The sequence below is a fragment of the Petaurus breviceps genome, unplaced genomic scaffold, assembly GCF_028583685.1.
Source record: "Petaurus breviceps papuanus isolate PSGF00001 unplaced genomic scaffold, PetGlider_PUasm1.0 173, whole genome shotgun sequence".
Taxonomy (NCBI): Eukaryota; Metazoa; Chordata; class Mammalia; order Diprotodontia; family Petauridae; genus Petaurus; species Petaurus breviceps.
Window position 1 is genome coordinate 32,370,888 of NW_027185759.1, and position 14,819 is coordinate 32,385,706.

The following is a 14,819-nucleotide window of genomic DNA, read 5'->3' on the forward strand; positions in this document are numbered from 1 at the left end:
TTTCTTCCTTCAGTGACTTTATCCACTCACTTTGTCTCAGTGATTAACTCTGTCATATAACTAACTATATATCCAGCCCAACTTCTCTCTAAAATTCAAAGCCTTAATTTTGAGCTGGATGTCCTGTACATATCTCAAACTCAACATGTCCAAAGTATAACTTATTGTTTTTCCTCTGCAATCCACACCTCTTGTGAGTTTCTCTATGTCTGTCAAGGGTACCACTATCCTTCCAGTCACCCAGGTTTACAAGCTTGGTGAATTCTCGGACTCTTCATTCTTACTCATTCCATCATCCAGTTTCTATCTCTACCCCATCAGTGACTGAGTTGGCCTTAGGACAGAGTCATTCTCAGGGGACCAGGGAACCAGTGTGGAGGTGGAGCGGGCCAGAAACTGAGCAAGAAATAGAAAGTAAACTCTAAAACGCCCATTTTAATTTATACTATTATTATTCTTAAGGGTCCTATAATTTACTACTTCATATCATATTGTTCCCGCTTCCTACTCTCAAGGATCTTAGAGTCTAATGACTATACTCTGACAATTATCCCTCTCATGCATAGATCTCTCAGAATACCTACCCTCTTCTTGAGTCCACTAAAAACAACAGTTCATGAGCCCCCATCTGTGAGCTGACTTTTTTTAGTCAGTCAGAGAAATGAAATCAAAGGCATAGAAGAATATTTTAAGAAGACTCTAATGTGGTCACTGCTTTGCCCAGGGGGCAGCTAGATGGTGTAGTGGATAGAGCACTAAGCCTGGAGTCAGGAAGACTGCGTTCAAATCTGCTCTCAGACACATTCTAGCTATGTGTCCCTGGGTAATTCACTTAACTCTGCCTCAATTTCCCCACCTGTAAAATGAGCTGGAGAAGGAAATGGCAAACCACTCCAGTATCTTTGCCAAGAAAACCTTAAATGGGATCACAGAGAGTCAGACACAACTGAAACAACTCGACGACAAGAACAACAAAAACTTTGCACAGAGATCAGTGTGGGCTTGCTGAATGAATGAAAAAAAAAGTCTCTATCCTCCCCTAGTAGTAGTTTTAGGTAGGTAAAAACCTTGGTGTAAGAAGTTTTCAACTGAGAAATTAAACCTGTCAGCTAAAAAAGGTTGTTTTGGATGTTTTATTTTTCCCCTTGGTCAAACCAAATGTATCTACTCTTGCTGAAACTAAAAAGTTTAGCAAATTGTTTTTGAACAAAGGAGCACTGAAGAATAAATTCTTTACACAGACTAACTTCAAGGAGACTGAGATTCTCCTGAAATTACATAATTCTGTGGGAAAACCACACATGGAAAATAACAGGAGAAAGAACGGTTTAAGAAACTACAGTATTTTTTTTTTAATAGGAATCTGCCATGGTCACCAATCACTTATTAGGATTAATTACAGTCTAGTTTTCTGAATGCTGAGTCAGCAGGAGATTTCACAGCCACATTCCATCTGATTATTATTCATCATCAATGAAAACAAACCCTTAAAATATACTATGTGATTAATTTATCAGGCTACTGTGCATCCAATTGAAACCAGTGCTGTAGAGCGGCCAAGCCTGTTCATATCCACATGTATGGAACTTGATTCTCCTTGATTTTTAATCCTAATTTGGTGACCTTGGACAAGCTACTTTCTCTCAGTGGGACTCAGTTTCCCACCTATAAAATGAGGGAGTTGAACAAGACAGCCTTTAAGGTCCCTTCTAAGTACCAAGCTGTGATCTTGTGATCAACTCCAGCAAGTAACCAATTTTTAATCTTCGTGAATATTGTCCACTCTAGACTTGGGTTTCATTGGGTTAATGATGTTCAGTTTTTGGGGGAGGGGTTTATCCACCAGTGGTGCGAGGGCAGTGTTCCTCAATGCTAACTCTGTCACAGAATCAAATTTGGAGCTCAAAAGGACCACAGAGGCCATAGAGTCCAATCCCCTCAGTTGACAGATGGGGAACTAAGGGGTTTCATGAGTTGCCCAAGGTTCCATGGATGCACAGCTAGGATCTGAACCAAGCTTCTCTGACTCCAGCTTCATTGCTTTTACCTATCTATCAAAAACACTCTTTAAGTGAATACTATTACTGACTCTTGTCCTCTTGGACTCATGCTCAAATCTCTAAATCTCAAATCTCAATCAGCACTTCACTCATTTTTTCCTCTCTCCCTAGCACCCAGTCCCATCTTTACTGTAGAAAACCCATCAAACATTGTCCTTTAGCCTTCCTGTCTTCTTAGACAGTTATCTTCACTGACGGCTGAATGTAAGAATCAGGCCATCACCACATCAGTCCAATCTGCCTCTTAAGATCTTGATCCCTCCTGGTCCTCTTCCAAGTCCAAGCTACTTATTCCTCCTCTTTCCACTAATCCATGATGTGGATGCTCCTCCAAAGCTCTAGTAATTGATTCATTTCATAGGTACCCAGATCATACATTTCCTTCTGACTCCAATAATTTCCCACATTCATTTAGCTTGCCGTGGTCTGCAATTTGAATGTTGTCCTCACATACATCATAAAAATGACAAAAGGAAAAATACTGCTGTTTGTATCTAGATAATCTAGGAAAGATGCAATTGAAATATCCTTTTAAAAATGCATATTCAAATCTGCCATTAACAAATACTGCTTATTTGAGCCTACACAAAACTTTTTTGACCGAGCCCCAACAATTCAAAGACATCTATTGCATTACAGAGGATACTGAAGAAAACATAGATCCTTGACATTTTTATTGTATTGCAAACTCCCAGAGAGCAGGAACCACATCTCATATATGTTGGGTTTTTAATAGTAACCAGCAAAGCATTGGTATATGGCAGCCACTCAACAAATACTCGGTGAATGAATGAATGCATGAACATTGCATGGATAGCGTACTAATCCAGAAACACTGCACACTCATGGTGACTGAACGACAGGCAAAAACAGAAAGCCAAAGCTTATGGAAAACCTTGCCTGCGTCCCCCGTCACTTACCACCTCCAGAGCCTGCGAGTCTTTGTTCCGACTCGCTGGAATGATGCAAGAATTTCAAGTGGGGCTTTAACCCTCGGATTAAATGCTGGCGACTTCTACAGTGAGTAAAATAACCTGGAGAAAGTTGAGACGCTCTTTTTTACAAACACATGGATAGCATCAGATTTTCAAATTAGGCACTAAAGATCAATACAAAATAGTCCTGGGCTTTTTGTTGGTTGGTTAGCTTTAAGACTTTGTTAGAAATTTTGTTATTGATCCATGATTTCAGGGAACAGAAACCTTTGGGGTATAAATGACTGAGCTCCAGAACACATAATAAATTGATGAGTTGTAGAGAATCTCAAATGGGCTTATGTAAGCCTAATACACCATTGCTAGCTGAGGAAAGAAGTGCCAATGTTCTTTGGCCAAGACTGGAAAGTTCTATTGATATGGCCTCTGGCTTTTTTGTAATTTCATGTTTTTGGTGTACTACTCTGAGAATCTTCAGTGAATCTGCTACCTTTAAGGTGTGTGTGTGTGTGTGTGTGTGTGTGTGTGTGTGTGTGAAGAAAACCATCTTGTTTAGACCATTTGGAACTGGGAAAAAACATCAACTGATTTGTTTCAAAAGGAAATGTCAGTCTTGGAAAATGTAATGATACCAGGAAGGGAAATACATGACGTGGTATCAGCAGCTCTTTATGTTACTCTACAGGAAGTCGGGCAAACAAAAACATAGTCTGTTGCTATAGAAAAATGAATGGTCAGAGGGACCAGTGAAAGGATGATGACTGTTGGAACATACAACCTTCCTCTTGGGAGTGAGGTGGTGGGCTATGGGTAGAGAAAATTGTGTATTCTCTCAGTCATGGCAGCTGTACTGGATGGTTGTACTTAAATGCCTTTTCTATGTCATCTGTTACAAGGAAGGTACCAAGAGAACAGGGAATTGTTGGAAAGTGAATACTCAAAAGGATCTGTAATTTCAATGCTGCAGGTGGTAAGTGAATATGGTATAAAAAGAAAAATCATTAATAAAACTGGACTTTTGGTTTCTTTTGGGTATTGCACTTGTTTGTTGTTGTTGCTGTTTTTAAAGGAAAGTTTGCAGAATATAAGGACCAGGACTTACTTGAGGCACTATCAAGGCTGCTGATGCTATCGGCATTTTGCAGGTTGTTCCGGTATAGCTGCCGGTAAAGGCTGAATTTGGAGAACTTTCTTGCTTTACCCACACCTTTCATTCTAGTGTCAGAATCATCAGTGCTTTTTGGGAATGGGAGATTGAGTTTAAACTCTTTTTTCCCTTTAAGGTTCAAGGCTTCATTGGATTCTCCCATCTCCCCCTGCAGACCAAAAAATATGGGCGAAATTTTTTAAAAGACACTAAAAATGGGGTGCTGAGACAAGCCTCTCCCTCCCCACTAAGCCAAAGCTAGCTAAGGTGTAGCATTTATAACTTACTTAGGTTCCCAAGCAGCTGCCCCAGAGAAGTGTGGAGAGTAGCTATTGATCACATAGCTCTGTCCAAGGACAGACTGGAATATTATACTTTAATGTAAAAATATCTAGTAATGTTAATTATTAAGAGCTGCTAATAACTGTCCTTCCTTTTGTTGTATGTGTATCTACAGTACTTATCACAGTGCCTAACAGATCATAAACACTTAATAAGTCTGCCTCTCTGTCCTCCCTCTCTTCTTCCCTATCTTCCTCCTTCCCTCTTTCCTTCCCTTCTTTCTTTCCTTTCTTCCTCCCTCCCTCTTGCCTCCCCTTCCTTCTTTCCTTCCACTATAATTTGCATTCACTTGTAACCTAAAGAAAACTAGCCAAACAACTTTTCATATCTTACTGTTAGGGAGACTGTTGACTGTCCCACAGTGACTCGTTTGACACTGCCCACATCAGTCAGCCTGTGTTCATTGTCATCCCATCTTCCATAGGCCAAGTCTATTCCACCAATAAATGCGACTGACTGGTCTATGATAACAAGCTTCTCATGGTGAGCCCACAAATACACAGTAGAAGAAACATGATCTGGATGTCTCATCACCTAGGAGAAAAATAAGTCAACAACTGGAAAAGCTTTTCACAAAAAACTTTGATGCTTCTCCTAACATGTTACAGCTGTAAAATAGATGTGAAATTAACAGACTGGACTGAAATACTGGAATGTTATGTAAATTTGTCAAATAAAATAATTTTCATTATCAATGCTTAATAGTGATAGTTGATATCTATACAGTATTTTATGACTTACAAATAAATTCACATATTTTCTCATCAATGGAGGGAAATTATTGCTACCTACCCTTTTCACATGCTCCCTGGAACCTCAAAAAAATTGAGGGATGGCTATTCCTATTGAATCTTTGTGCATATATGGCTCAGGAAAATTCATCCTCATTTCATAGCTACCCTATTTTCCCTTTTAAAAAAAATAAATTTATTTATTTTTAGTTTTCAACATTCACTTCCATAAGCTTTTGAGTTTCAAATTTTCTCCCATCTCTCCCCTCTCCCCAACCTAAGAGAGCATGTAATTTGATATAAGCTCTACATATACATTCATATTAAGCCTATTTTCACATTAGTCATGTTGTAAGGAAGAATTAGAAACAATGGGAAAAACCAAAGAAAGAAGAAACAAGAGAGACAGAGGCAGAGAGACAGAGAGAGACAGAGACAGAGAGACAAGGAGAGACAGAGACAGAGAGAGAGAGGGAGCAAATAAGGTGCTTCAATCTGAATTCAGACTCCATAGTTCTTTTTCTGGACATGGACAGCATTTTCTGGACATGGACAAAGACAACTTTTTAAGTTGTCTTACATCCTTGCATTGCTAAGAAGAAATAAGTCTATCAAAGATAGTCGTTGCAAAATGAGACTGTTACTGTGTACAATGTTCTCATTCTGCTCACTTCACTCAGCATCAGTTCATATAAGTTTTTCCAGGTTTTTCTGAAGTCCACCTAATCATCATTTCTTATAGCACAATAGTATTCCATTACATTCATATACCACAACTAGTTCAGTCACTCCACAGCTAATGGGCATCCCCTCAACTTCCAATTCTTTGCCACCACAAAAAGAGCTGCTATAAATATTTTGTACATAAAGGTCCTTTTCCCATTTGTATGATCTCTTTGGGATACAGACCTAGAAGCAGTATTGCTGGATCAAAGGATATACACAATTTTATATCCCTTTAGGCATAGTTCCAAATTGCTTTCCAGAATAGTTGGATCAGTTCACAACTTAACCAACAATATGTTAGTGTTCTAATTTTCCCACATTTCAGCATTTATAATTTTCCTGTTTTGTCATGTTAATCAATCTGATAAATATGATGTGGTACCTCAGAGTTGTTTTGATTTGCATTTCTCTAATCAATAGTGATTTAGAGCATTATTTCATGACTATAGATAGCTTTAATTTCTTCATCTGAAAACTGCCTGTTCATATTCTTTGTCCATTTATCAATTGGGGAATGACTTGCATTCTTATAAATTAGACTCAGCTCCCCATTTTCCCTTTTATCAAAGGAAGTCATATACATATATATATATATATATACACACACATATACATATATGTATATATATATATAAACTAAAGCTTGAATGTCTATTAAACATATCTAACAAGGCCAACTGTGTTAATTACAGAATTATGTAGTTGAAAAAAAATTTTTGAGAAGCCTTTTTCTTAGTGCTTAGTGTTCTTGACTGGGAGTCATGAATACCTGGGCTTAATTCCTACTTCCAGTGAAGTCAAGAAGCATTTCTTAAGCACCTACTATATGCCAGGCACCAGGCTAAGGAGTGGTGATGCAAAACAAGACAAAAAACAATCCTTGGCCTCAAAGGGCTCACAGTCTGAAGGAAAAACATTCAGATAACTGTGCACACATGATATATACCAGATCATCTCAGAGAGAAGGGAAATATGTGGCCATGGACAAGTCACTTGTGTGAGCTGTAGTTTCTCCATCTGTAAAATTGGGATAAAAGAAGCCACTCTCTCCCAGGGAGTATTCGGAGGTTTCAGTGAGATAATGTATGAAAAGCACTAGATAAGTATGAAGTTAATTTTATATAATACCAATTGTTCTTGTTGCTGCTGGACCTTGGGAAAGTGACCTAAATTTACAGTGTTTTCATCTGTAAAATGAGAGAGTTGGGTTTAATGGCTTAAGCCCAGACCAGCTATTGATCTTATGATACTGTCGACTAACATTTTGTTGTTGAGTCATTTTTGTCATTTCTGTCTCTTCATGACCCCATTTGGGGTTATCTTGGCAGAGATATTGGAGTGATTTGCCATTTCCTTCTCCTGCTCATTTTACAGATGAGGAAACTGAGGCAAACAGGATTAAATGACTTGCCCAGGATCATATAGCTAGTAAGGGTCTAAGGTCAAATTTGACTCAGGTCCTCCTGACTCCAGGATTGGCACTCTACCCATTGTGCCACCTGGCTGCCTGGAGGTTGATATACCAAAAATTACTATGTTCAATATTTTATGCAACAATAAAGGCAGTTTTACCCTAGTAAAGGAAAAGTGAATATCTGAGGTTAGACAATTCAGCCCCAACCCCTGCCTCCCAAATTACTTCCGTATGAAATATTCTGATGATTTCTCCAAGAGGGTTATTTTTTTTTAAGCTCTGAATTATCAGGTTAGTTGCATTAACTATTTGTTTTAGCCAGTCTTATAGTTATAGTGTCAGGTCACAAAAATCACTGAAAATGTAACTGACATTGTAATTGTCCAGTAGAACGTAAGCTCCTTGGAGACAGGAGGTGTTTCATTCTTGTCTTGGTATGCCCAGTGCCTGGAACGTAGTAAGTGCTTTTTAAACTAAATTATGGAAAAATTAATACTCACAAATGTTTTAAACCAAAATTTGAAAGAAATTAGGTCCTATTGTCTTTCCCCTCCTACTTAGTGAAATATATTTTATTCTTATTTATACTGTCAAGCAGGGGAAACTCCAGATAATTCCATGAGTCAAGGGATATCTCAATGACAGGGTCATATTCCTTAATAGCTTTTGGTACAGAGCCAATGATCACTTATAATCTCTTATCACACTGACATTTTGTACCAGGGAGAGCACAGATGATGTGTTATTGATAGGAAGAGCAGGAAAAAATGTCAAGTGGTGATTTTCCCCACAGAGTTTCTCAGCATAAAAGGGCCTCCTCTTTGACCTCTGGTCTGAAGGGCCTTCACTAACTGATGACCTGTTTGCCCCAAGAATATCAAGCAGGAAAAAAATAAAAAGAATATCAAACAGGATGTATGTTCTGATCACCCCAACAGCACAGGGAAGCCTGGCACTGATACTTAAGGTCCACTCACTAAAAAATAAATCAAAAGTGATTGTCAATGCTAGGAACGTGTTAGCAATTTCCAGGTTACTCAAATAACAGCGTAAGACAGGTGGCAATTGCAAACAGACACATTTAGGTTTAATAACAGGAGAAATTGTCTAACAATTTTTTCCTTTACAAGATGAAATGGGCTGCCTTGGCAGGTTGTGGGCTCCTCCCGTCAGCTCAGCCACTCCCCCTAAGGGCCCTGGGCTCCTCCCACCTAACTTGCAGCTGACACCTCCTTATATATATTCTCTCTCCAATTAGAGTGGGAGATTCTTGATATCAGGGATAATTTCACTTTTCTGTTTGTATTCCCAGCTCTTAACACAGTGCTTTGCACATAGTATGTGCCTAAATAAATGCTTTTTTCATTCATCCATCTTCCTATCCATCCATCATTCCATCCATCTATTCATGCATGCATTTATTCGTTCATCCATTCATCTATCCATTCATTCATTCATTTGTTCATTCATCCATCTATCCATCCCTCAGTGAAGGTCTCCAAGTAAAGGCTGAATGATCACTTGTTGGGTATGAAATGGAGGCAAATGTCGCCAGGGTGTGCTTTGTACTAAGTGGCCTATAAGGCCCCTTCCTTCCAACTCTGAGAATACAAAGTAGAAATTAGCTCCATGAGCACAGGAGAATGGAACTCTGTCTCTCTGTCTTTGTCTCTCTGTCTCTGTCCCTGTCTCTCTGTCTCTGTCTCTCTCTGTGTCTCTGTCTCTGTCTCTCTCTGTGTCTCTGTCTCTGTCTCTCTGTCTTTGTCTCTCTCTTTTCCTCCCTCCCTCCCCGCTGCTGTCTCAGGACTGAATCTGTGATTTCATTAGTCTTCAGACATCCCAAGTGGGGAAACTCCCTCTACTAATACAAGTAAACACCTTTCTGCAACTTACAGTCCTGAAGACCATCCTGGGACACTGAGGGATTCAGTGACCTGCCCAGGACCAAGTAAGTAGTCAATAGGTAATTAGAGGCAAGACTTGAACCTAGGACATCTTGACTTTTTGGCTGGAGCTCTATCTACTGTGCCATTCTGCTTTCTTCTCTCTTTCTAAAGAATAATTTTCAGGTATTTTCTTTAAAGATGCACATGGTGCTTTTAACAAAGGATTGTTACTCCCAACACAAAACATCTGGGAAAAGGCTTTTGGATCCCACATAAATAAGGAGAGACCCATGTTGCAGACCTTTATGTTGGGGTGCAGGCGCATTAAAGTCCTCTTGCTGTATTCACTGTTGATGCCAAGGGCCAGTTCAACCTCTTTGTAGAGCATCACAAATATCCTCACGCCTTGTTGCTGTTAAAAAAGAGAAAAGAAAAATAACTGTAGGCTAAATGTTCTCAGTGGAAAGCCTCCCTCCCCAGATCATTTAAAACCTTTGGCCACTGGGAACCAAACCATCATTCCCCTCCCACACTAGGTTCCAGGCAAAGAGGACAACCTCCTGTTTCCCATATGTGACATTTCATTTCCCACCTCCATGACTTTGCCTAGGCTGTCTACCCTGCCTAGCTTACTCTCCTTCTTCACTTGAGCCTCTCAGAATTCCTGGCTTTATTGAGTGTTCAGCTCAAGGGCCACATTCATTGGAAAAATTGTCCTGATCCTCCCTATTCCTGGCATCCTCCTCACTCACTGCACAGCATTTAATTTATTTATATTTTGTGTATACACACATATGTATATATGTGTGTGTGCGTACACACACACACACACACACACACACATAGTTTCATTTCCCCAGTAGCATTTAAGTCACTTGATGGCAAGGACTATAGAAAAGTCTAATTTTATTAATATTATTAGATACAATGTGAAATAAGAAAAGGGTGTGTGCAGAATTAAAGACCTATGAAATTACTTAAATGGATGATATGGATTGTATTAATGGCTCACATTTATACAGTGTTTTCAGGATTATTTTCACCTTCACAACCACCAATACTGGAATTATTATCCCTATCTTAGAGCTAGAAAGACTGAGATTGACTCCCTGTTCAGATCTCTCTCTTCTGAGCCATTTAGGCCACACTCTTTATTTACAAGTCAGCAAATTGTGGCCCAGGAAAATAAGTGTATCCACCCCAAAGTCACATAGGCAGTAATTGTCAGAGGTGGGATTTGAATTCTTTGGATCCCAGATCTTTCCCCAGTCCCACATTCCCCCTATATTTTTGGTTATTTTTCCCCCTTGAAAAGCAGTAACAATTTCAGACAAACTGGTATATTAGCGATCCGTTTCTCATACGCAGCCCTCCTCTCATCTCTGCCTCCTTGACTTAGGCCTATCCCCTATACTTGGAAGGCAATCCCTCTTCACATCTACCTCCTGGAATTCGAGGTCTCTTCAAGGCTCAGCTCAAGGGCTACCTCTTCTGCTGGGCCTTCCTGATGCCCCAGCTGTCAGTGCTCTTCCTGAATCCCTATATTACTTTTTTTCTACTTTGCATGTGTCTTATATTTGCTTCTCTATTTGTATCGCTCCCTGTCCCTATAACTGCCATAGAATGTAAACCCCTTCTTCCATTTTGTCTTTGTATTCCCAGTAACTGGCACATAAGTGGGTGCTTAATAATAGTTTGTTTAATGAACAAAGTACAGTAACTGGAACTCTAAATAGATTCTGGGTGAACAGGTCTGGAATGAACAAACACAGGACACTGGAAGTCTGTACAAAGCCTCCCAAACTCATCCCATCAAAGAACAGGCCTATACAGATATTGAAGGTTGCTCCTCTCTACCTGTTTCAGAGACCCTGGGGCCCATTAATGAGAGAATAACTATCCTCCCATGACTGCAAAAGCTCATGGATTTAGTGTGTGACTTTCAGCGGCTAAATTATTTAAATGATGGGTGTTTATGAGAGTATGAAAATGTCAATTCGGTTTTAAAAATTGATGATCCAGATGTTGCTGGGGCCAGGCTAGATGAAGAAAAAGGACAAAGAGACCAATGCATCACAAGGAAAATTAATCTAATGAAATCACCATTTCCTCGGGAGATTTATGCAGTTATCAGCAATTCAATGATGAGTTTCAGAGAGTATGGATTTACATGAAAAGAATGATAAAGGATGATCAGTGTTGGTTACCATCACCATCACTGCCTGAACATCTGGGCCATGATGAGCAAAGAGAAGCTATGGTGCTGACATAGTGAAAGATGGGTTCAAGTGCCCATGACGATGGAAACACACAAACCCAAGACTAGGGGGAGTTGCTGAGAGGTGGATATGGTGATCTGTGACTCAGACTCCAATCTTGCATTTCCACTTGTCCATATCCAAAACTAGCTCATTACTTCTGATTTCACTCTTTTCTAATCTCTTTCAGCCTCTCCACATACCAATCCAAGGGAGGCTCAGGAGTGCAATGGACAGAGTGCCCATTTTAGAGTTAGAGGATCTGAGTTCAGATCCCAAATTCTGCTATTTATGACCTTCATACCTCAGGCATGTCACTCCACAATTCTGGCCTCAGTTTCCTCAGATGTTAAAAAAGGAGATTAGATTAGATTAGATTTTAAGCCCTTTCTAGCTCTAAATCGATCCTCCTAAGCCATATACCACCACTGGATCATTATTTCTAAAATATCCCTTTGACTACAACCCTTCCTTGCTCACCCTCCTTTAATACTGAATGTCTCCAGGGGTAGGTTAAAACATGAGAAAGGGGCTGCAGCTAGGTGGCACCTTGAATAGAGCACCGGCCCTGGAGTCAGAAGGACCTGTGTTCAAATCCGGCCTCAGACATTTAACACTTACTAGCTGTGTGACCTTGGGCAAATCAGTTGACCCCAATTGCCCTGCCTTCCCCCTCCAAAAAATGAGAGAAAGAAAGAAAGAAAGAAAGAAAGAAAGAAAGAAAGAAAGAAAGAAAGAAAGAAAGAAAGAAAGAAAGAAAGAAAGAAAGAAAGAAAAAAAGAAAAAAAGAAAAAGAAAAGAAAAAAAAAAAAACAAGAGAAAAGAAAAAAAAAAAAAGGGGGGGGGGGCTGGCAATATTGAGTATAGGGAAAGGAAGAAGAAAAGGCAGAGAACAAGCCAAGAAGAAGATTGCATATAGCAAAGTGTCATCATGGTTTGTTAGCCTTGATCTAGGAACTTTTATGATAAGTCCTAGAAAGCAAAGGTCTTTCCAAATTACAGGGGAAAGGTTATATGCTTAACTTGCTGGATCAGGATAAAGATGATGATGATAAAGTTGATGGTAATTATCTTCCTTTGTTTCCTTAGCATTTAGCACAGTGACAGGCATATAGCTATGCTTATTGATTGATTGATAGATACATTCTCATTCCATTTAGACTGGTTCAGGTATTACTATATGAGGAAGTAAGAGTATATTGGCAGTTAGGTGGCTCCATAGTGGATACAATCATCTTGGAATCAGGAAGACTCATCTGGCCTCATCACTAGCTGGGTGATCTTGCTTCATCTGTAAAATGAGGTGGTGAAGAAAATGGCAAACCACTCCAGTATCTTTGCCAAGAAAACCCCAAATGCAGTCACAAAGAGTCAGACATAACTGAACGATAAGACCAACAAGTGTAGTGAATAGAAAATTGGCCCTAGGATTCAAGAAGACCCAGGTTCAAGATCTTCAAGTCCTCCAAATAACATAATTATTATCAGTGTTAACTTGGGCAAGTCACTTAACTTTTCAGGGTTCTAGGCAACTCTCTAAGACTGTGAGTTATGAAGAAAACTTCTATCTGCACTGGTAGAAGGAGTTCCTCATTTTTAATTCCTCACACCAGTGAAATCATAGGTTCGATTTTGATCTGTAGACCTATGTCTATAGAGGCATGGGTTCAAATGCCACATCTGACACTGATGAGCTGAAGAACCCAGAGCAAATTATGCAAGCTTGACATGCATCAGGAAGCTCCCAAGGGCCTTAGATTCCTCATATCTAAAATAGAAGAGGTTGAACTAGATGTTCTCTAAGACCTGTTGCAAAGTTTTGCTGTTGTTTTTTAGTTTGACAATGAGTTTCCATTGTACTTTAGGACTTGGTACTGTAACAACAGCTGAAAGGATAAGAATGGTTAATGGAATGTATTATAAAAGATTCATTCCATAGAGCCAAACATTAATGGAGAAAAATGGCACTGTGAGAATGAGATTGTGAACAAGCAGCATATTGGTTTTTGATAAATTATGAAAAAAATAGGGGAATGATTATATTTCTCTACTAATGTCCTATCCCAATGCTGTCTCATAGCTTGATGGTAACCCTGGCTTCCTGGGGGCTGTGCCAGGGAAACAAAAACTGTCACAGATTTTACGAAGCTGAAAAATGGTTTCAGGGAGGGCCCCAGAGATGAAGGATGCAACAGGTGCCTGAAGACCAGCTTAAATAAATTCAGAGAAATCTAGCAGGCTGACCACCAGGAAATGATTTTTTTGTGTGTGAAAAGATGGAGACCTTAGAAAGAAGGGTCACTATATTTTCCAGGAAGGGGTTCATATGCAGAGAACATTATAGAGCCACAAAGTACTAAAGTAAGATCATGTTAAAAAAATCAACAGGATGTATTTGGGGGTGGGTGAGGGGAACATGTCTGTCAATTACTTACTGCTTTCCTTTTGAGAATATAGTCTAGTCTCCAACGATTTCCTTCTACCACCGGGCGTTTCAGGAAAATTTCTGGACTCAACCTAAAATAAAAATATTATAGTTCTAAAGTTATTCAAATGATGTGTAAAGTCAACTGACTTCCCCTTGTGTCTAAAAAGTAAGATAGAAATTCAAAAGCAAACTCATTCCTGCCTTTCCCTTGGTTGGCTAATACTCTGGCCCATATTTGATGGCAATAATACTAATGATAAGCGATATTGTAACCAAAAGACATGCCATGAGTGACATCCAAATGAATTCATCTAACAATATGGTGCCTAATCAAGCACTAAACAAATGGTTATCATTTGTATTTGCTTGGGAGACATGGAGGTGTTTATCATGGGAGCTTAGGACCAGATCTTGGCCAACAGAAATTACAGAAGGATTATCAGGGTCATGAGCATTATAAGGATGTTAAATTTACTGAGGAACACAGATTATGCAAGAAAAATGGTAGAAGTTGTACAACATATCCTAGTAGGCTGCAAAACATTTGGCAGCTATTAAATGCCTAGAAGGAGATGACCAGAACCAGAATTATCTGACCAAAGCTCTTTACCTTTCATAAACTGACAGCCAACAAATTACAAATACAAACCCCCAAATAACCTTGAGAATTCAACAAATAAACTTCATTAGAACTGGGGAATTCTTAAAGACAATCATGCTTCCCACAATAATCTGAACATACCTCCCCGAGTATAGGGATTTTTCATTTATTGTACTTATATCCTCAGTACCCAGCACAGTGCCTGGCTCATGATAGATAGATAGATAGATAGATAGATAGATAGATAGATAGATAGATAGATAGATAGATAGATAGATAGATAGATAGATA

The 14,819-nt window shown here is 39.3% G+C and overlaps 1 protein-coding gene across 5 annotated transcripts in view; it reads right to left on the reverse strand.

The window, feature by feature from the left end:
• PLD1 (phospholipase D1) overlaps positions 1–14,819 on the reverse strand; it is a 283,345-nt gene that overhangs the window by 85,620 nt on the left and 182,906 nt on the right. For 4 of the 5 annotated variants that reach the window (XM_069083588.1, XM_069083586.1, XM_069083587.1 and 1 more), the window contains 5 exons: positions 13,935–14,016; positions 9,543–9,653; positions 4,818–5,018; positions 4,098–4,311; positions 2,981–3,094 (listed from right to left, as the gene is read on the reverse strand). In XM_069083588.1, the coding sequence (XP_068939689.1) occupies positions 2,981–3,094; positions 4,098–4,311; positions 4,818–5,018; positions 9,543–9,653; positions 13,935–14,016 (722 nt within the window). The remainder of the gene's footprint in view (positions 1–2,980; positions 3,095–4,097; positions 4,312–4,817; positions 5,019–9,542; positions 9,654–13,934; positions 14,017–14,819) is intronic. The other variant, XM_069083589.1, reaches the window with a different exon arrangement.